This window comes from Canis aureus, chromosome 7 (assembly GCF_053574225.1).
Source record: "Canis aureus isolate CA01 chromosome 7, VMU_Caureus_v.1.0, whole genome shotgun sequence".
Taxonomy (NCBI): domain Eukaryota; kingdom Metazoa; phylum Chordata; class Mammalia; order Carnivora; family Canidae; genus Canis; species Canis aureus.
The window spans coordinates 31701764-31724940 of NC_135617.1; the positions used below are offsets into that span (position 1 = coordinate 31701764).

The 23177-nt window shown below is 35.6% G+C and overlaps 1 protein-coding gene across 1 annotated transcript in view; it reads right to left on the minus strand.

Moving 5' to 3' along the window:
* Window positions 1-709: 709 nt before the first annotated feature.
* Window positions 710-23177, minus strand: part of LOC144316693 (uncharacterized) — a 34240-nt gene continuing 11772 nt past the window's right edge. Inside the window, exons 2-3 of the mRNA XM_077902600.1 lie at window positions 3486-3599; window positions 710-1640 (exon numbers count right to left, since the gene is read on the minus strand). Of these exons, the coding sequence (XP_077758726.1) occupies window positions 1532-1640; window positions 3486-3599 (223 nt within the window). The 3' untranslated portion in view covers window positions 710-1531. The remainder of the gene's footprint in view (window positions 1641-3485; window positions 3600-23177) is intronic.

The window sequence follows — 23177 nt, forward strand, 5'->3', positions numbered from 1 at the left end:
ATTATATTTCCAGCAGTGGTCTATAAAATCCTATAGTTTTACTTATTTATGTTATTTATTTTCTGACTCTACCTGCCCCTCCAGTAGAATGTAAACCCCAGGAGTACAGGAATTTTTGTCTACTTTGTTTGATACAGTATTATTAGGGCTTAGAATGGTATCTGGAACTTTGCAGACACTCAGTGAATGTTAGCCAAATACTAACATTTGCAATCATTGGAGTATTTCAGAATCCTGTTTCCTCTACTATATTTGCAGACTTCTTGAGAACAGGCAACTAACCACGTAAGCTTCCTATAAGTGCTTGAAGAACCTTTTTATTGTATCCTACACTACTCTCAGAAACTATTTATTGACAGGTTATCATTACAAGCTATTCAGAAACAAAACTAGGTACCATTCTTGGCTAAATGCTTTCTTAATTATTTTCATGGAAGATATGTAACAATGTGCCATATTGGAATAAATAGTTCCACTGCAGTGTTTAGATGTCCACATATGAGGGTGTCCATGGCTCTCCTGCTTTACCCAGAATCAGTGCTTCTGACTTACCTATCCAAATAGATTTTGACCCTTACCTGTTGTTCATTCAGGCCATTGGAATCATAGACCAATGATAAGCCACTTCCAGAGATGAGTAAGGAAATGAAGTTGTTCCAGTCAAGATGATGTACCACAATCACTAGTTTGTCTTAAAACCAACTTCATCTGACAGTGAATAAACTTGTTTATTTTCAGTCAAGCCTTCCACAAAACAATACAATTCACCAAGAATTCACCAATTCACCTTATAACTTTAAGATGGGAAGCTTCACATTTTTTTCTTTCACAAATAAAAGTTTGGGTCATGTAAGTTTGCCATTATCATCATGTCACCTTTTTTTGCTAATCTGACAATTTTCTGTTAGCATCGTTTTGTTTTGTTTTGTTTTTTATTTCAATTACTGAAGTTATTTTACATGAGTTCACTAAATCCCAAACTTTATTCCGGAAACTGTTTCCCATACTTGGATTTACTTTTGCAATGATAGTTTTTAGAGAATGTAGTCAGTTATGCACTGCTTTACAATGATTTATTCTGGGACTAAAAACGTATTCGTATACCTGCTTTGGGTGCATTTAGGAATGGTATGAAGCTATAGGAATGGTCAGAGTCTATACAAATAATAGAAGGAAAGCTACATATCACAGAATGGACCAAGTATTTTTCAAGAGAAAAAAGAAAGGACAAGGACAGTCAACAGAGTACTTCAGGATTGTGAAGAGAAATGGCAATGACGGTTTAGATTATGTTCTGACCCAGGAAAAGAGCAGTGACATTTTGGGACCACTACTTGGAAACCAGGTATTATTTAGTTATTCAGGCAACAGATCATGCTAACAAATGACAGAAGACAAGTAAAATTCCGATTTTTCTTTTTTTCTCCATCATGGATAATAGCATTCAAACTGACAATCTTAAAAAAGAAGATGATTGGGACGTCTGTGTGGCTCAGGTGATTAAGCATCTGGCTCTTGATTTTGGCTCAGGTCATGATCTTAAGACCCTTATGGGGCCCTGCTCTGGGCGTGGCATCTGCTTGAGATTCTCTCTCTCCCTCTCCCTTTTCCTCTGCCCATCTTCTCTTCTCCCTCCACTCCTGCCTCAAAACAAAAAACAAATATGGTTGAGGTTCTTATCAGGTGAAGCTATATAAGAAAGATATTTGGGGCGCCTGGGTGGCTCAGTCAGTTAAGTGTCTATCTTTAGCTCAAGTCATGATCCTAGGGTTCTGGGATGGAGCTGCATGTTGGGCTTGCTGCTCAGCAAGGAGTCTGCTTGTCTTTCTCTCCCTCTGCCACTCCCCCTGCTGTGTTCTCTCTCTCTCTCTCTCTCTCTCTCTCTCTCTTGCACTCTCTCTCTCAAATAAATAAATAAAACCTTAAAAAAAAGACATTAAAATTTCATTAAAATTTACTGATACAATGACTTTTTTAAAAATTTTAGCCATATGTTTTCAATCTCGGCTATATAAAAGGAACCTTACATAGCTGGGTAATATACTGGAGATAATAAACAGAATATTGAAAAAAATTTGTATTATAGTCCCAGAAACATTGTCAGCAGCTTCTGAAAAGTCATGATAAGCAAGACCAATGATGAAAAATCAGAAACAGACAAATGGCTCTTTTTAGTAAAAGTAAATTGTGGATTTTTTGCTCAATTCTGGAATACATTATAGAATTGTTTGGAAGCAGAGAGCTGCAGATACCAACATTAATTCTTTAAGAAAAATCCATGTAGAATAAACTCTTAATTGTGACAGTGTCTAAATTTAGGGAAGGCAATAAACATAGAATACCTTCATTTATGCAAAGAAAGTGATAAAACCTCTCTTACTGTTTCGATGGTCCAGATATGGATCTGTTACCCATGATGCGAGATGATCCTGCAACTCTATGGACCATTATTCTCAAAGAACACTGCCTAATGGTTTGAGAACTTCATGGTGATCCCTGGTGGAAGGCCTCAAAACTCTATCATTGGTCTTACACTAAACTACATATTTTATCTGTGTGACAAATATATAGCAATAATGTTTATTCCTTTGACACATTAATTAAAACAAAAAATGAAAATGTTAGAATAGAATTAAAAAGGGCAAAATTAACATTATGAAATTTATAGGGATAGATGTAATTTAGGTTTATAAAAATAAAATTCTCAAATACATAATTAGAGTCCAGCCAAGATAAACATAGTCTAGATTTAGTATCTATAAACAACAAAAACCTCACAAAATAAACGAAACAAGCATTTTCAAGCATTAGACACCAGATGGCACAGGACAATGATCCCTGAAGGTAAGGTAACAAACAAATGAGCGCTGACATTGTGCATTAGCTCCAGCAGAGTGTTTCCAAGATGCAGTATAGGAAGGGGAAAGCCAGGAATTGCCTCGCATTCTCCATAAATTAAGAAGATAGGATTTGGGATGGTCATGGCAGCTAAAGTTCACAGGACCAGAAAAAGAGAGCAGGACAGAGAGAGAATTCTGGAAATCTATAGAGAGGCCTCTTGAGGCTCTGGCTGAGTACCAATGAGTGCATGTGTCTTATTTTCCCCCAAGACCAGGGGAAAATAATAGCTGGAAGAATCAGAGGGAATAATCTCTAGAGCCCATAAAAAACAAGGGATGGTTCATGTTCACAGAGCATCAGACAACGGACTTATATATTGCCTTAGTACTGGAGCAAAACTAGCTCTAGACAAGACTGCAGTGGTCCAGCCTAACAAAACTTAGGAGCAACCCTTAAAAGGATCAAGTTGTTTCCACATGGTTTAACTGCATCCCAAAACAAAGCTCAGTAATATGTATGGAAATATAAGATCATTCAACCAGATCAACTTCACAATGTCTGGCATATAACCAAAAACATTACCAGTTATTCAAAGAAGCAGGAAAATGAGTGGATTAAACAACAGAGATTTATTTTTTCTGCACCTTGGAGGCCAGAAGTCCAAGATCAAAGTTCTAGCAGGGTTGGTTTCCAGTGAGGCCTTCTTTCTCAGCTTGCAGATGGTGACTTTCTCAGCGTGTTCCTTAACTGGATTTCCTCTGTGTACAGATTGAGAGAGAGAGAAAACAGTCTCTCCTTATAAGAACACATCCCATTGGGGGTGTCCTAATGCCATGACCATACACATTTTGGATTTCAACATATGAATTTTAGGGGGTGGGGGACACAAACTTTTTTTTAAGGGTGAGGATGGACCTTCCCCACCTTTTTAAAAAAATATTTTATTTATTTATTCATGGACATAGAGAGAGAGGCAGAGACATAGGCAGAGGGAGAAGCAGGTTCCATGTAGGGAGCCCGATGTGGGACTCGATCCCAGGACCCTGGGATTACACCCTGAGCCAAAGGCAGATGCTCAACGGCTGAGCCACCTAGGTGTCCCAGGGGTACACAAACATTTGGTCCATATATAATATATATATGTCAGCATATATAGTGACTAATATGGTTAAAACTATATATATATGAATATAATTTTGCAACCATATATATGTAAATATATACATATAAACACATAACACACATATTTCTTTAAAGGTGGGTGAATGGATGAAAGTAAAATAAATATAAATGAGAAATCCTATTGGGAAGCCTCAAATAGTTTCAAAATGTTTAGAAGATATTTTGAAGGTGGAATTGTGCTTCATATTTTAGTCTATTAGTGACTCACTCTTTTGAACCTGCTAATTCAGTTTTCTATTTCTTTGATAAATCCACATTCCTCCACTCTTTCTGAGAGTCCCTTGGGCTCTGCACATATGTTCATATATAAAAAACAGACACCCAGAGTGCCTGTGTGGTCCATCCAGTCAGTTAAGTGTCTGCCTTTGGCTCAGGTCATGGTCTTGTGGTCCTGGGATCGAGCCCTGAGTTAGGCTCCTTGATCAGTGGGGAGTCTGCTTCTCCCTCTCCATCTCCCTCTGCCCTGACCCCCATCCCTGCTCATGCTTTCTTTCTCTCTCTCTCAAATAGATAAATAAAATGTTTAAAAAAATAAATAAAACAGGCAGCCATTACATAGTATTTGAATTGTCTTCCTTTGCAATCACTCTTCTCAGGGTCCTATCAGGTCTCTGCAGGACATCTTTGCCATTTTCCCTGTTACATTACTATTATTAAGACTTTTAAACCACAAGTTTTGTGTGTATGTATATATATGTATGTTGCTAAACTCCTCAACATAGGACTGTGGGTTTTTTTTTGTTTGTTTTTCTTATTGTTTTTGTTTGTTTTGTTTTAGTGGGCTCAAGACCTGAGCTGATATCAAGAGCTGGATACTTAACTGACTGAGCCATGCTCCCCCAACATAGGGCTGTTTTAATGTGAAAGGTAGGCCTATAAAAGTTCCACCTCCATGAGCCTCCTGGGAGAGTCAGTTGCTAAATAGTTAGTCTTGGTATAGAAATCCTCCAGTGAAGAGGAGGAAACCAAAGCTATCCTGGCGTAGGGAGTGTCCATTTTATGTCCCCTGGAGTGAGTAGGCAGGAGTTCAGATATTAAGTCAATGTAGAGACACTACACATTAGTGTGAAGAATAAGGTTGGTGATAAGTCACTGAATAATGCCACCCGACATTTTCTCAGGACCAGTTCTTAAGAATTGAGGTTTCTTGAGAATTGAGGGAGACTACTATTAGAAAATAGAAATGAAAACTCTCAGCATCTGTTACTATAATTTCTAAGATTATGACTGTCCCCTGCTTAAAGCATTCATAGCCTTCCTAGTAACCAAAGCAAGAAGCCATGCTCCTGACCAAAGTCTAAGACCCTATATTATTTGACCCTTCCTAATTCTCTAAGCTCATCTCATCACACTTTCTCCTCTCTCACTAAACTCTAGCTCACTGGCTTCTTCTCAGTTCCTTGAACACATTGAATTTGTTCTCATCTAAGGCCCTGCCTTTTATTGTTGCTTCTACCTAAAACACTCATCTGCAGATCTCTGGTGGTTGGCTATTTTCTATCTTTTAGGCTCCTGTTCAAATATTACCTCTTCAGTGAGACTTTTCAGTTTTTTGTCATCGTATCACTATGTTTATTCTCTTCATTGTACTTAACCCTATATGTAGTTTATTTCTTTTATTGATCTTTGTGTTTATAATTTATTATCCTTGTGTTTATCTACTCTTACCAAGTAAGCATTCTGAAACTAAAATCCTTCCTTGATTATTTGTTTATTATTATGCCAAAAACAATGAATGATATATAGCATATTGTAGGTTAATAACAGTAACGATAAAAATTGTTGAATTAATAAATAAATGAATCTGTGCTGCTCACTGGGCTATGAGGTCTGTAAGACCTGATTAAAATATGTTTTGCACAGTATATACTATATCCCCCTACACAGAGGATATGCTTAACAAATATGTGCTGAATAAAAATTAAAGAGAAATAATAAGTCAAGGGGAACCCTTAAAAACCTAGGAGGCTAAGTCATTTTGGTCAGATAGTAATTAAATGTCACTGCATCTTCCATCTGTGGTTATTGTAAGTCTGCATCTAGCTCTGAAGGGACCTCACCAGCCCGTACGTGCATTCAGGGTCACTTGAATATTACTCAGATTTCAGATCTTATCACCCCTAGTTGCATAAAGCTGGTCCTCAACCCCGAAGATGTTCCCTTTAGCATTTCTGAGAGTTGTAGAGGATGTCTTACTTGTAATCGGAAACACAGATACCTTACTATATAGATAACCACATTTCTCTTCCAGCAGTCACCACAGCTTTCCCAAATCCTGTTCCTCCAAGAATCTTATTCTTCAGTAAACCCTGTGGCTACTCCACTGAGCACAAATGATGTCATCACATGCTGTAGTTCTTAAAAGTTCACAGGTTCCAATTTGTAACATTCAACCAATCTGAGGAGTCAAAAACAATGCAAAATATATCTGTGTGTATGCCTTCAGGTTTTATGAAGTGTTCCGTGAATGTTCTTCCAGTTTTAATTTATCGTCCTCATTTGACCTAGGACTCAGACATTAATGTATGGGACTGGGCTAAGAACAGATATGACAGTCTTTCCTCCTCTGATGACTAGGGGTTTGATACTGTGGAGTTCATTAGGTCTCCCTCCTTCCACCCTTAGGATAAATTCTTTTCCGGGAGACCCTCTTTCAATGACTTCTGTCAGAGTATTTCACAATTTACCCCAAATACCTAGTAGCCGAGTAGGAAACAAAACTCACGCTTTTTCCATGTGCTCTTCAGGCCTCTGGAAAATAGGCTGGTCATAAATTTTCCAGGCATGCTTGGACAGGTATGAGCCTACAGGAGCTGCACCCTGGGTTTGCCATCCTGATACACAAGAAAATCTTCAAATGAACTCAACGATGACAAGCTTTCGAATCACATAAAGCCATCCTACACCCTTGATAAGAAAGCAGCCAGCAGAAACAGAAGCCGTGAGGTGGCAGCAAGCACAATTTAAAGGCCACCAAAGGGAACATAGAAGTCAATTACACCAAAGTATATTCTATCAAGGGCTGGAAGGAATTTGGGCTTTCCATAATTCTACTGGAATTCCTCCATTTTACTCCTCAAATCAGAGACATGAGTTACTTGTTAATCTATATTGACTGGAAGGATAAACACAGCATTAAAATTGTTGCTTTATTTGAATAATGGAATTGTGGTACTTTTTTAAGAAAAAAGTTTAGTTTTTATACTTCGTTACTCTGTTTTCACCATTAAAGGGCCAAGGAATAAGCGAAGAATACTATTATGTATCTGTGAGCCTATCTATTCTAAGATCATCAGCTCAACAATAACTTCTTGTTCAAAGCAATAATTAATAATTAATTCTCTTTAATCCCCTGTCCAGTTTGTGAATGTGTATGTTAAAATCCATGACATAGGAGTAGCAGAATCTTGATTCATAAATTCAAAAGTGCAAGAGCAACCATATTTGTTTATAATCAATAAATCACTTGAAAGTCAACTTAATGCCCCATTCTTCTAGGCTGGTGGGAAATTCAGTAATAATTGGGGCTCCACCCACCCAGGGCTGTATCTCTGTCTTGTGTTTGACTAAGACTCTGGGGAGGGGGGCTCCAGCCATTAGTCATTTGCTCACAGTTATTACTGAAGAACTGTTGGGACATCTCCAAGGAATCTGGGGCTTTGGTCCTCATTCAGGACCCTGGAATCATCAGTAAGGCTGATAGTACCTGTGCTAATAGTGTTCTGAGTGCCCCTAGAAAGAAGCCAGCTCCTCTAGGAGTCTTGCCACCTCTTGCCTCTGAGGCAAGGAGATACTAAGGGACTGGTCACCTGCTTGGAATGAATAATTCCAAAAAAGCCATCAACATGAATTCCTAGAGAACATTTATAACAACTAAAACACATATGATTAACTTTGTAACACACAGCTGTGAGGCTAAACATAATAAACAGTATTCTGAAATTCTAAAATAGTTTCTGCAGATTAAATAGAAGGCACAGAGTGGTTAAAGTCTTTATTTATTTATTTATTTATTTATTTATTTATTTATTATTTATCATATTTAGAATTATCTTCTAACTTATTATCTAAACTCATAAAGAAATTCAATACCAGGACACCTGGGTGGCTCAGTCATTGAGCATCTGCTTTTGGTTCAGGGCATGATCCCGAGGTCCAGGGATTGAGTCCCACATTGGGCTCCCTGCAAGGTGTCTGCTTCTCCCTCTGCTTATATCTCTGCCTCTCTATGTCTCTCATGAATGAATAAATAAAATCTTAAAAAGAAAAAAAGAAAGAAAGAAACTCAATACCTTTCCTCAGGGAAAGATTTTAATACATTATTTTATCTTAATACTTAGGTACCTAAAGTTTTCTCCTTACATAATTAAATGTGCATCTTTTAGTGAGAAGAGCTGTGTGTTAATATTTTCATATTGTTCTCTTTTATTTCAAATCTTAAAAAAAGGTGATCCCTGGGTGGCTTAGTGGTTTAGCCCGTGCCTTCAGCCCAGGGCATGATCCTGGAAACCTGGGATCAAGTCCCACATCAGGCTCCCTGCATGGAGCCTGCTTCTCCCTCTGCCTGTGTCTCTGCCTCTCTCTTTCTCTCTCTCTCTATGTCTCTCATGAATAAATAAATAAAATCTTAAAAACAAAAACAAATCTTAAGAAAGGATTTCATTGACTCTGAGCACACAGATGTGGCAAGGCATTTATCTGGGGCGAGGAACAAGTCATCCACTCATAGCCTCTTGCACAACCATGTGTGCACATGGTCTGATTGTAGTGCCACTTGCGCCATGGACATCCAGGATAGTGACAGCAGTACCTGTCAGATGCTCACTCCCTGATTTGTCTGATAGGGCAAGGTTGCACAGGGAGTACCCAACCGCCCAGCCAGTCCTATCAGAGGGGAACCCACAGATGGATCGGGGGTGAAGAAGAGAGTAACAAGAGTCCTTTCCTGTAAAAACAGTCAAGATGAAAAAATTAAGAGGCAACTTCACCATCAACTGTGGATGAGTGCAGGAGGGAGAGACAGGCAGAAGAAAAGCAGGCATTGGTAAATGATAATTTTTTTGACAACATAAGATGTAAGACTACAACTTATGGAAAATAAGTCATCTGATTTTTAAAAATGAAAGGGGAGCTGGGCAGCCCAGGTGGCTCAGCAGTTTACCGACGCCTTCAGCCCGGGGCGTGATCCTGGAGACCTGGGATCTACTCCCGCATTGGGCTCCCTGCATGGAGCCTGCTTCTCTCTCTTCCTGTGTCTCTGCCTCTCTCTCTGTGTCTCTCATGAATAAATAAATAAAATCTTAAAAAAATAATAAAAAAATAAAAATGAAAGGGGAAGGAAAGAGAAATGGGAATTCAAGGGGAAAATATAGCCCTCTTAGTGAGTGAAATTGAGGTTTAAAAAAAGTAAGTTTCTCTGGAATAGTACTTTAATAAAGTTTGGATATTTAATAATTGGTGATTAGAATTCTGAATTGTAGTCATTTGGGAAAAATATATCTTCTGATATAACCACATCTAATAACCCCGTATCAATATGTTATGATAATAGCAATTTTAAGAACTTGGTCATAGGTTCCTGAAGGAAATATCAAGAGTGAAACAGAAAGTAGTAATGTTTTCTATTTGTAAATAACCCTACAATATTCAAAATGCTTCATTTTGAACCTCATATCAGTTTATGAAATAGGCATAATATATTTTTTTCATCATTTGCAGGTAGAAGAGTAAAGACTAGACCAGTTTAGTGATTGCCATGGGTTGCATGTCTGGAAAACAGCAAAATCAGGATTAGAATTCTGGACTTCTGCTTCTAAGTCCATTTTTATTTCTGCCATAACGATCACTCATAATTCTATAGTTTTTGTCAGTAAAAGTAGTTATTAATTTTCAGAGTTGAGTAAAGCTGGTCTACGGATAGGTACAATTCACAGTACTTATTCATATTGAATTGATGCACTTTGTGGTTGTCCCTTCTCATATACTGTTTAAACAATATGTGAATCAACTTAATAAAAAATTCTGCTCACAACTTTCCCTTGGGCTCTCCAAGAGCCTTACTCCTCAATCAGTTTAGTTGGCAGGTGGCTGAGTTTACCCTTTGAAGAACATCCCTTCTACCTACTCCACCCTTTGACCCAGTTTCTACCGTAAGCTGGAACCACAGCCATGATATTGCATATAGTTCAGAAGTTTTGAATTGGCTTTAAACCTGTTTCAACAATTGCCAACCAGGTTATTTAACTTAGTCTGGAAAGGGCAAAAGTAGGAAGACACATATGCAAAGAGGTTGTTAGGTTCATTCTCTTCCCCATCAATTTCTTAGATCCACCCCTTTCCACCCAGACCTAGGTGTAAATGTGCAGATGAGTTAGGCTGGACACTTTATTTGGGTCACAAAGACTTTGAGTGGGCCATACAAATGTTATCACCTCTGAGAAATCCCCAGAAACCATGAAAACTCCACATGATGTAGTTCCATGGAAGATAACCCATTTCACTTAAAAATTTTGGATTACACTTGGTTTCCTTTATGATCAGAAAAGGTTTGCCTCTAACATTTGTTAGCTCCATGGCAAGAGCACAAATAGAGGTCCACATTCCATATATCTAAATATTTCAATGTTACAGGTCAGGCTAACAACCTGTAAGATGAAGTATGTTCTCTCCTCCTACTGAAACAACAGTACATTCATAAAACAAAAATAAAATACATGTTTAAAGCTATGGCTAGGGGCACCTGAGTGACTCAGTGGTTGAGCATCTGCCTTTGGCTTAGGTCATGATCCCGGGCTCCTCAGATCAAGTCCTGCATCAGGCTCCCTTCAGGGAGCCTGCTTCTCTCTCTGCCTATATCTCTGTCTCTCTCTCTGTGTCTCTTATGAATAAATAAATAAAATCTTAAAAAAAAATAAAGCTATGGCTAGCTATTACTGATGGTTGGCAAAACATAAAAAACATTTGAATTTAATTATTATTCTACATTTTAGGGATTTTTTTGTTGACAGGCCAGAGTTTATATTAATCATAACATAGAATATATAATTCATAAATTATCTATAAGTTGACTCATTCTACAAATTTATTTTTCTTACTTTCATTAGAAAAAGATCACTCACTGTATTATTCTAATTATAGCTTTTACCTTATTTGTGTTCTGTTGACAGTAAAGAGCTAAAAGATTAAAGTTAATTGTAACTATATTAAGAGTACAAAATTTGAATGTATTTCCAGCAAAAATTAAAATAAATATAAAAATTAATATATTTTACATATATTTTCCAAAAGTCATTTTCTTCCAAAATACTAAAATTATATGTATATTAAAATTAAGTCAAAAAGCAAATTCTAATCAATGAATATGAAAAATTTTAAACAAAGTTATTAAATAAAATTGATTTTCAAAATCTTTTTTTTTTTTTTTTTTTCAAAATCATTTTTAAACATTTAATTAGGGCACCCTGGGTGGCTCAGCAGTTTAGCGCTGCCTTCAGCCCAGGGCGTGATCCTGGATCCCCAGGATCGAGTCCCACATCAGGCTCCCTTTATGGAACCTGCTTCTCCCTCTGCCTGTGTCTGTGCCTCTCTCTCTCTCTCTCTCTGTGTCTCTCATGAATAAATAAATTTTAAAAATCTAAAAAAAAAAAAACATTTAATTAAATCTTAGTAGATATATATATATATATATATTTTTTTTTTTAGTAGATATTTTTTATAAAGATAAAACTCTCCATCCATGGACCCTGAGGGCATTATGACAAATGAAAAAAGGTCAGACAGATAAAAACAAATGCTGTAGGATCTTACTTGTATGTGAAATGTTAAAACAAAACAAAAACCCAAATACCAAAGTCACAGATACAGAGAACAGATTGATGGTTGCCAGAGGTGGGAAGTGAGGGGTAGAAAAAATAAGTAAACTTGGTCAAAAGGTAAAAAACTCTCAGTTAAAAAATAAGTAAGTCCTAGGGATGCAATGTACAGAATTGCCTAATAATACTATATTGTATACTTAAAAGTTGCCAAGAGAGTAGATCTTAAAAGTCCTCATCACAGGAGAAAAAGTGTGTAACTATATGGTGATAGATGTTACCTAGAATTATTCTATGACCGCCGTAATAATATAAATACAAATATTACATCATTATGTTGTTCACCTGAAAGTAATATATGTCAGTTATATCTCAATTTAAGAAAATTATTCACAATTCTAGAATTGCATATCCATTTAATTGTTAATAAAAAGTATCACACTTTATAAGTATTATGTCTAGATTAGCACCGTCCAATACAAATATAGTGCAAACCACATGCATAACTCTTAATTTTTACACTAAAAGTTTTTCTACAGTAGAATTAAATATTTAGGGATGCCTGGGTGGCTCAGCGGTTGAGTTCCTGCCTTTGGCTCAGGGCGTGATCCTGGCATTTGGGATCGAGTCCTGCATTGGGCTCCTTGCAGGGAACCTGCTTCTCCCCCTGCCTATCTCTGCCTCTCTCTCTGTGTCTACATGAATAAATAAATAAATTCTTACAAAAATAATTAAATATTTAAAACAACTCAAATTAATAATATATTTTATTTAGTAAAAATATTAAAATATTATTCTAACATATAATCAACATAACAATAATTAATGAGGTCTTTCACATTTTTTTCCCCACCGAGTGTGAAAAATTCAATGTCTGTTACACTTACAGCACTTCCTCATCAGACTAGCTACATTTCAGGTGCCTCAACAGCCACATATAGTTAATGCTACCATATTAGAACAACATAAACTGTTACAAATAACCATATTAATTGGTAAAGGCCTTCAGACCCACACACTGAAACACAAAGAGAACTAAATGGATGTTTCATAGTACTAGAAATGATATTAAAAGGAAGAACTCGACAAATTAATTAGTTTTTCTTTTATCTAAGCACTCTTACCACTAACAGTGCTCTGAAGCAGTGTCCATCCAATGTTGGCAGTGGCACAACCCACAAACCTTCATGGGTACAGGTACCTTTTGTTTTAAAGGTCCTCAGATGAAAGGTTTGGAGAAGGATTTCCTTGGGGCTTGAATGAGGTTAGGAACAAGAGTGGATGTTTGTTTGTTTAAAGATTTTATTTAATTATTTGACAGAGAGAGAAAGACAGAGAGAGAGAGAGAACACAAGCAGGGAGAGCAGTAGGCAGTGGGAAAGAGAGAAGCAGGCTCCAGGCTGAGCAGGGAGCCCAATGCGGGGCTTGATCCATGACCCTGGGATCATGACTCAACTGACTGGGCCACCCAGGCATCTCCAAGAGTGGATATTTAGGGTTAAAAATCACACTGTGTAGTGCTGAGCACTAGATGAGTAATAGAGATTGAATGTGTTTGTTAATAAAAGTATTTGTTGGTATGTTTGTGAAAATTTGGGCTCAGAAGGGGGATACTCTTGCACTGGTATGAAGGAGGTACTGGATCGGGGCACCCCTAGAAGCTAGCTGGGCTTCTTGGGAGTACAACAGAATAGGAAGGGATGGAGACAGGCAAGGCCTCTGAAGACTGTTTGAGACAGGGACTATAAATCTAGGATCACATTGTTTCTCAGTGTTGAGTTATTGAAGTGTTCAGCATAAGGATGTTCACTGGTATATATTTTTCCCTATGCTGTTTTTTGATGCATTGGCTCCAATATCAAGGTTAAATTTGAAAAAAAGTAAGGATGGAAGAGAGGGAGATACCTGTTGACAGCTATATAACAAACATACAAGGCACTCTGTTACTTCTCAAATTCAGATAAACAGTGAGTGATCTAATATTTATTGTTTACCTGAAATTCAAATTCAATTTAACTAGAGTCTAGCATTTTTCCATTGTGAAACTTTTTTCCCTTTGTAATTAATGTGACGACTATGAAGTGATGTTTCAGATTATGTGACTATCCTGTTTCTTAACAATCCTCCAACCAATAATTTTAGAACCTATTGATAGTTCTAGCCAGAATCAACTATTACTATAGCTGTTGGAGAATCATGGCTTTTCTACTTTTATCATTTCTTCTATGTTTATTGGTGAGCATTTGTGTCAAATGATACAAAGATGTCACTCATTTACTTTAGTTTCATGGAAGTTGTAGGAATTTTACTCTGCTACCTCTGATATAAGCTACTTCCATTCATATCTTATGTATTAATAACTTAATTAAAAGCCTATGGAAAAGGAAGTGCTATGTTGGAAATACCAAAATAGTGAGTATGGTGGCATTAGCTTCTTTTCTTAGTACTCACCAGCAGGGTTACAGGATACATGCCATTTCTGCAGCATGATATCAAGGAGAGCAGATGCTATAAATTCATATTTAATCTGGGCATAGAAAGCATATTTCAGAATGTGTACATTACAAGAAATCATTGCTTAGTTCTAGTTGTTTTGTTGTCATAATGTTTTTTTTTCCTTCTTATTCTTTTTGACTTTTTTTTTATTCAGCTTTACTCTTTTGTCTCACATTCCTACTCAGAGGAAATGTCTGCTCATTTACATCTGTAATGCTACAAAATTTTGAATAAAATGCTTAAATATCAATTATAGTGAATAGAGATTTTTATAAATATTCATCACACACTATAATCTACTATTTACTAGCTAATAAATTAGTAAAGCTCAGTGCATTGTAAATAACAGTCTTCATGGTACTTTGGTCTTATTTATTTTTGCCAAATGATTATTAGGAGAATGGAGACTGGAGCTAAGTAATTACATAAAGAGAGAGAATGCCTGGTGTGTGCGTGTGTAGGTAGCTGGCTGTTATTCCCACCCCTACCTTCAATCCTGCCTACTTAACAGGCCTACAAGAGACTGTGATATATTGCTTTAGTCTGTATTTTCTAGATAAGTCTACTATATCTACTTATTCATTCATCCATTCAACATTTGCCATCTATATTGAACATCTACTCACTTTCAGACACTGTTCACAGATAAAGAAATGAATAGGATACAGTTCCTACTCTTAAATAGATTCTGCTACTGTGTAGGAATCAATCTACCTGTAAGGCTTTCTCTCTTCTTTCTCAGTTATTTCCTCCCAAATGCGAGTACCTGTTGTTTCCCTCCTCTATTCTAGTGCAGATCAAGCCTACTTTTGAGGACTATTATCCATGTCTCCTTCTTCGAGGAAGTTAAAAATCACCTCTTAGGCTGTCTTTTATAGACTACTTGTTAGAGGAACTGTGTATTTTTCTCACCTCCTATGAAATGACTCAAAAGAAAATATGATATAGGGAGAAGGGATAGACGTATTTGTCATGAGGGGATAGATAAAAATCCTAAGAAAACTTAGATTCTCCTTTTCCAAAATAACTGTCAATAACTTTATGAAGGAGATAATAATACCTAATCAAAGATTAGGGAATATAGCTCATGTTATTCTTTCTAAGAACAATAAAAACAATTAACAACTCCAGGTTAGGGTACCTGCATGGCTCATTCGGTTAAACATCTACCTTTGTCTCAGGTCATGAGCCTAGGGTTCTGGGATCAAGCCTCACATCAGGCTCCCTCAGCTCTCCCTGCCCTCCCCTTCTCCGCTCGTGCTCTCTCTCGTGATCTCTCTCTCAAATAAATAAATAAAAACTAAAAAAAAAAAGAATTCCAAGTTATCTAAATTACATTTGTAATTGCCAAATCTGTGCAATCCTTTTAAAGTGGGAGGTTTTTTTCAACACGAGAAAATACAATAAAATACCTAAAGGGCCCTATACTTCTTTCCCATGGGAAAAATTATCAGTGCTTATTTCCTTTTTGTACAAAGTAAATCTTACATTATATATAGTTACTTAATTCAATTACTAATAAAGAGAGATATATTAGAATATTTTTCAAAAAGTCTTTTCAATTTCCCACGAAGAACATATTCTCTTTTAAGTATGTTTATTAGTAACAATTTCAGTAGTAAAAATGCCATGCTTTAAATATAATTTCATATTCATTATCTCATTTGACTCATTCAACAATTATATGAAGTAGATAGAGAATATGTTATCTTTATCAGATAAGGAGAACTATAAAGTGACTAGTGACTTGCCCATGCCCACACACCTTATAGCCAGAAATAAAAACAGAACTGAAGTCTCCCTGATTCCTGGTCCAGGATGCTTTCCATTATAATATATTATCTTCTTAGATGCTCTTAATATCTATTATCTGTTGCAGACAACATGCCAAATAAGGAACCTACTAGTTAGGATCTAATAAAATGTGCTCAAAATGTGTTGCTTTTCTCCAGTCTTACCCTTATTCACCCTAGATCAGAAAAGAATGAATTGCATACTACCAGAAATTTACCAAGAGACCAATTACTTTTTAATTTTGTTAATTATATGGCCAACACTAATTCGCACGTCATCCTTTACTTGGAAATCTTTTGTATTATTCTAGACTAAAATCTTACTAGTAATTTAACAATGTTGCACAATCTAATTTGTCTTTGGCAATTATATGGGATTCTGCTGATCAGTTAAGTTAGCTCTACCAGATAAACCATATTGCTTACAGACTTGATTTAGTTTCTCAGTTTAATGATCTCAGCAGAGCATGAAAGCATGGTATTTCTTTCACTTTTCACATTGACTTTATAAATGGGGAGAATTTTATGATCATTTAGGTCCTACTCACTGACAAACCTATGCAATTTAATTCTATATATACCCTGGCCAGGATAACATTTTTCAATTTACAGAGATTTTTCTTTAAAGAATGTCTATTGGTCCCAGATGTGATACTGACTGATTTCAACCATTTTGAAGAAAATCTTTTGTGCTATTCTAGACCAAAATCGTACTAGCAATATAATAAATGGTGGTCAATGTACAAGCTATAGAAGGAAGTAGTGTCATTGGGAAATCACTTTTGATTTCTCAAAAAACTGATGGAATAGTCCCTGATATACATACTAGTAACTTGTATGTTTGTTGAATGAATACATGAATTAGTTATTTATTCATGACATGTCTTAGCTGTTTATCATTTCTAGAAACACTGACACCCCCAGTCTAAGTTAGGAGATCTTTCTGTTTCTATTGCACTCCATCATACTTCTGTCTTAAATTTGTCATCAATGTTGTTGAGCTTAATACCATTTATTGGTTGCCAGAAGCAGATGTAATAGATTAGCTCATTTATTTATCTTTCTATTACACTGTCAGTTCTTTGAGGATTGTTTCTGAGACAGAATCAGCTTTGAATAATAACAAAAACAACAGCAACCAATATTTACTGAGTAGTACTCAGACTACTTTATATGGCTGACTTAAGTTTCACAACATACTTCTGCTCTAGGAACTATTGTAAAACCTACTTTACCATAAGATACATAGTAGTCATTTCTTTAAGGTATATTCCTAGAACTGAAATTACTGTAAAAGGTTATAACTATTTTTTATGTTTTATTTATGATTTTTAAAAGTCTTTATTTTAAAAACAATTTAGGTTTAAATAAAAACTAAAAAAGAGTCCCATATACCCTACATTCAGTTTCCCTTATTAATAACATCTTACATTATATGGTACATTCGTCTCAATTATTGGGCCAATGCTTAGTTAGTACTTTACTCAGATTTTCTTAGTTTTTATCTGTTATTTTTCTATTCCAGGATTTATATCTAGGATAATACACTACTTTTAGTTTTCATGTCTCCTTAGGCTCCTCTTGGCTATGACAGTTTCTCAAAATGTCTTTGCTTTTGATGGCAATTTTAAAGAGTACTAGTTAGATATTTTACCTTATGTCGCTCAATTGGAATTTATTTGACGTTTTCCACATGATTCTACTTGGGTTATGGATTTGGGGTAGAAAGACCACAGAGGTAAAGTATCATTTTCATTACATCAGAACAAAGGTATGTACTATCAAGGTTTCTTGTCATTGTTGATGTTGACCCTGATCACCTGGCTGAGGTAGTGTTTGTCAGATTTATCTATTGTAAAGTTGTTCTTTTTCTTCCCTATCCATACAGTACTCTCTGGAAAGAAGTCACTATGTGTAGCCCTTACTTAAGGTGTTATGTTCCATCTCCTTAGAGGTGGAGTATCTCCATAATTATTTAGAATTCTTCTGCAGGGGATATTTCTCTCTTCTTCCCCATTTATCCAATCATTTGTTTATATCAGTACATACTCATTAATTTTACACTTTGAGTTACAGTACAATATTACTTTATCTATTGCTCAAAGTAACCAACTTTGGACACTGGGATCTCTTCCAGTTGCCTGTGGTATCCTTTTGCCATATCCACACCAATTACTTTTTCCCCTTTAATTTCTAGCACTAAAAGATGTTCTGAGATCATCATATACATTTCCTGCCTCAATCTTAGAATCAGTCATTTTTCCAAGGATCCCTGGTTACTTCAAGTGGAGAAGAGTATTACACTGGTGTCTCCAACTCTAATCTATTACCACATGGATCATTTTAGCCCCCTCTCCTAGCTTACCTATAAACTTCCACTCCAGTTGTGAGAAATGGCTGACATCACTTGCCATCCATTTACTGAATTGTTCGATTCTAGTATACACATACAGCAATATCAGAATTGTTGACTTGTACTCTTGTGGGAAACCACTTTATCAATTAGAGTACATCGACTACCTGCAGTTTCTTTTGCTTATAGTCTTACAGACTCTACTCATTTCCAAATTTACTTACATCTGCAAATTTTACCCTGATCCTTTTCTGTGAGGTCATACCATAGACTTTGTAATAAAATTAGATTCTTTTGTCACAGTTTGTATTCTGTCTTGGGATTTCCCAACCTCCTAAATGATTAAGAAAAATGTTCATATGTTAAGGCTAACTCTCTGCTGTGACGTTCTATGGATTATGAGAAATGCATAGTGTTATTTATCTACCATTACAATGTCATATAGAATAGTTTCATTACCCTACAAAATGTCCTGTATTAGACATATTCAATCTCCTTCTATCTCTCTGAGCCCCTGGAAACCACGGGTCTTTTTACTGTCTCTATAGTTTTGCCTTATCAGAAATGTCAAACAATTGGAATCATACAGTATACAGCCTTTTCACACTAGTTTCTTTCAACTAGCAATATATATGTAAGTTTTATCCATGTCTCTCATGGCTTGATAGCTTATTTACTTTTATTGATTAATAATAATCCACTGTATGAACGTGCCACAATTTGTGTATTCATCATCTATTAAAAAGCAGCTTTGTGCTTTCAGTTTTTAGTGATTATAAATAAAGCTACCATACACATCAATGTGTGACATTTTGTTGGACATAAGTTTTCAAATTATTTGGGCAAATACCCAGGAGCACAATTTCTGGATTGTATGGTAAGATTACATTTAGAAACTGCCAAACCGGGATGCCTGGGTGGCTCAGTGGTTGAGCATCTGCCTTTGGCTCAGGGTGATTCCGGGATGGAGTTCCACATAGGGCTCCCTGCATGGAGCCTGCTTCTCCCTCTGTCTATGTCGCTGCCTCCCTCTCTCTCTCTCTCTCTCTCTCTCTCTCTTCTCTCTGTCTCTCATGAATAAATAAAATCTTAAAAAAAAAAAAACTGCCAAACTGTCCTTCAAAATGGCTATACAATTTTTTTCTTTTGCATTCCTGCATCATGAATGAGAGTTCCTGTTGCTCTGTAACTTTACTAACAACTGGTATTTGTTAGGCTTTTTTGAAATTTATCCATTCTAATGGGCATGTAGTATATCATTGTTGTTTTAATTTGCAGTTCTCTAATAGCAAATTGAGTATCTCACATGTTAATTTGCCATCTGTATATTTTCTTTGGTGAGGTGTCTAGCTCTCTTGCTTTTTTCTTAAATTGTTTTATAACTGTTTTAAGAATACTTTGTGTATTTTGGATACAAGTCCTTTGTCATGATAAGTATTCTGCATATATTCTCTCCAAGTAGTGACCTGTTTTTTCATTCTCTAAACCATCCTTCACAAAGTTTCTATTTTATTTTTTAGATTATATTTACTTATTCATGAGAGACACAGAGAGAGAGAGACACAGAGACACAGAGAGGCAGAGACACAGGCAGAAGGAGAAGCAGGCTCCACGCAGGGAGCCCGATGTGGGACTCGATCCTGGGACTCCAGGATCATGCCCTGGGCTGAAGGCAGGCACCCAACTGCTGAGCCACCCAGGGATCCCTATAAGTTTCTATTTTAATGACTTAACATTTTTTTTCTTTCATGGATTGTGCTTATGTGTTGTATCTAAAAATTCATCCCCCAAACTAAAATCACCTAGATTTTATCTTATCTTTTCATCCAGAAGTTTTATTATTTTACATTTTACATTTAGGTCTATGACCAATTTTAGTTAATTTTGATAAAAGACAGATGGTCTCTAATTTTTTTGTTGCATTTTCTTTTGTTTTGCATATGGATATACAATTTTTCAGCACCATTTGTTGAAAAGACTATCCTTTTTCCATTGAATTAGCTTTGTTCCTTTGTCAAAAATCAGTTGACTATATATGTGTGGATCTAGTTCTGGATGTTATATTTCTTCCATTATTCTATGTGTTCATTCTTTCAATACCACACCATTTTGATTACTGTGGTTTGATAGCAAGTCTTGAAATCAAGTAGTGTAAGTCCTCCAATTTTGTTCTTCAGTATTGTGTTTCTTTGCATTTCATAAAAATTTTACAATCAGTCTGTTAATAGCTATAAAATAGTTTTCTGGGATTTTGATTGTTATTGCATTGAATGTGTAGATCAGATTGGGAAAAATTGACATCTGAACAACATTTAGTCTTCCAGTCAGTGAACACGGAATATCATTTTTCTTCATTTACTTATATATTTCTTGATTTATTTATTCTTTGATTTCCTGATTTATTTATTTATTTTTTAAGATAAATAAAAAACAGAGGGAGAGGGATAAGCAGGCTTCCCACTAAGCAGGGAGCCTGATGTGGGGCTTGATCTCAGGACCTTGGGATCATGACCTGAGTTGAAGGCAAACACTTAACTGACTGAGCCACCCAGGTGCCCCAGTGATACTATTTTTAAATTTCAAATTCCAATTGTTCATTACTGGCAAAGCAATTGACTATTGTATATTACCCCTGTATCCTACGAACTTCCTATTATTACTTATTAGTTCCAAAAATTTTTTGTTGTGGTTGATTCTTTAGGATTTTCCACATAATCAATGTGATATCTTGTTTTCCAATCTGTATACACTTATTTCCTTTTCTTTTCTTATTGCACTAGCTACAATTTCCAATACAACATTGAATAGAAGTAGTGTGAGAGGATACACTTGTCAGGTTTACTATTTTAAAGAGAAAGTATCCAATTTCTAATTTTCAATGACGTTAACTGTAGGTTCTTTGTAGAGATTCTTTATCAAGTTGAGGAAATACCTTATATTTCTTGTTTGCTTGTTTTTATTGTGAATAGATGTTTAGATTTTGTCAAATGCCTTTTCTGTATTAGTTGATAAGACCAATAAGAATTTCTCATTTAGCTTGTTGATATGATAGATTACATTGATTTTTCAACATTGAACCAGTCTTGCATAACTAGAATAAGTCCCACTTGATCTAATTATTTTTATACAGTTGGATTTAACTTGGTAATATTTTCTTGAGGATTTTTACATCTATGTTTATGAGAGATTTCGGTATCTAGTTTTCCCTTATTGTAATGTCTTTATCTGATTTTGGTATTGGGGTAATGGTGGCCTCATAGAACGAGTTAGAAAGTGTTCCCTCTGGTTCTATTTCCTGGAAGAGATTGTAGATAATTTAATATCATTTTCTCCTTAAATGTTTGGTGGAATTTACCAGTGAAACCATCAGGGCCTGGATACTTTCCTTTTTGGAAGGTTATGAACTATTTATTCATTTTTAAAATAGATATAGTTCCATTTACATTTTATATTTCTCATTTTATGAATTTTGGTCATTTATGTTTTTAAGAAATTGGTCTGTTTCATCTAAGTTATCAAATTTGTGGACGTAGATTTGCTTAGTCTTCATTTATTAACCTTTTAGTGTCTGTGGAACCAATAGTGATGACCGCTCTTTCATTTCTGTTAACAATTTGTGTCTTCTTTCCTTTTTCCTTAAAGTCAGTTTGGCTAGAGGCTTATTGATTTTAAGCCTTATTTGGCTTTACTAGACCTTTATCAATTTAATTTTTGCTTTCAAAGATGTTGCTTTTGGTTTTGATTTTTCTCTTTTTCTTGTTTTCAATTTCATTAATTTCTGTTCTAATTTTTCTTTTCTTCTGCTTTCTTTAAATTTACATTGCTGGGACACCTGGGTGACTCAGCAGTTGAGCATCTGCCTTTGGCTCAGGGTGTGATCCTGGGATCCGGAATCAAGTCCCACATCGGGCTCCTTGCATGGAGCCTGCTTCCCCCTCTGACAGTGTCTCTGTCTCTCTGTGTCTCTAATGAATAAATAAATAAAATCTTTTAAAAAATTTACATTGCTCTTCTTTTTCTAGCTTCCTAAGGTAAAAGCTTAATGATTTTAGATCTCTTTTTCTAATATACTCATTTAATGTTATAAAAAAAACTAAGCACTACTTTTGCTGCATCATACAAGTTTTAATGTTATATTTTCATTTTAATTCATGTTTTAAAATTGTTCTTGAAACTTATTTGACCCATGTTATTTAGAAATATATTGTTTAATCTCCAAATATTTGAGGTTTTTCAAGCTATTTTTCTGTTACTCATTTCTAGTTTGATTGTATTATGGTCTGAGGACATACTTTGTGTGACTTCTTTTCAATTTGTTAAGGTGTGTGGTGTGTTTATGGCCTAGAATATAGTCTACCTTGGTGAATGTTCTATATAAGCTTGAGAAGAAGGCATATACTACTGTTGTTAAGAGTATTTTACATCAGATCAGGTTAATTTATATGTTGTTTAGGCCAATTCTATCCTTACTAATTTTCTGCTTGCTTCATCCATAACTACTCAAAAAAAGGTGCTAGGTCTCCCAATATAATAATGACGTTTTCAACTTCTACTTGCAGTCTTATTAGTTTTTACCTAATGTATTTTGACACGTTCTTATTTGTGCACACACACTAAAGATGTGTGTATATTTGTTGAATTTGGTTTGATAAATTTTAAAAGGATTTTTACATCTATGTTCAGGAGGAATGTTAGCCTATA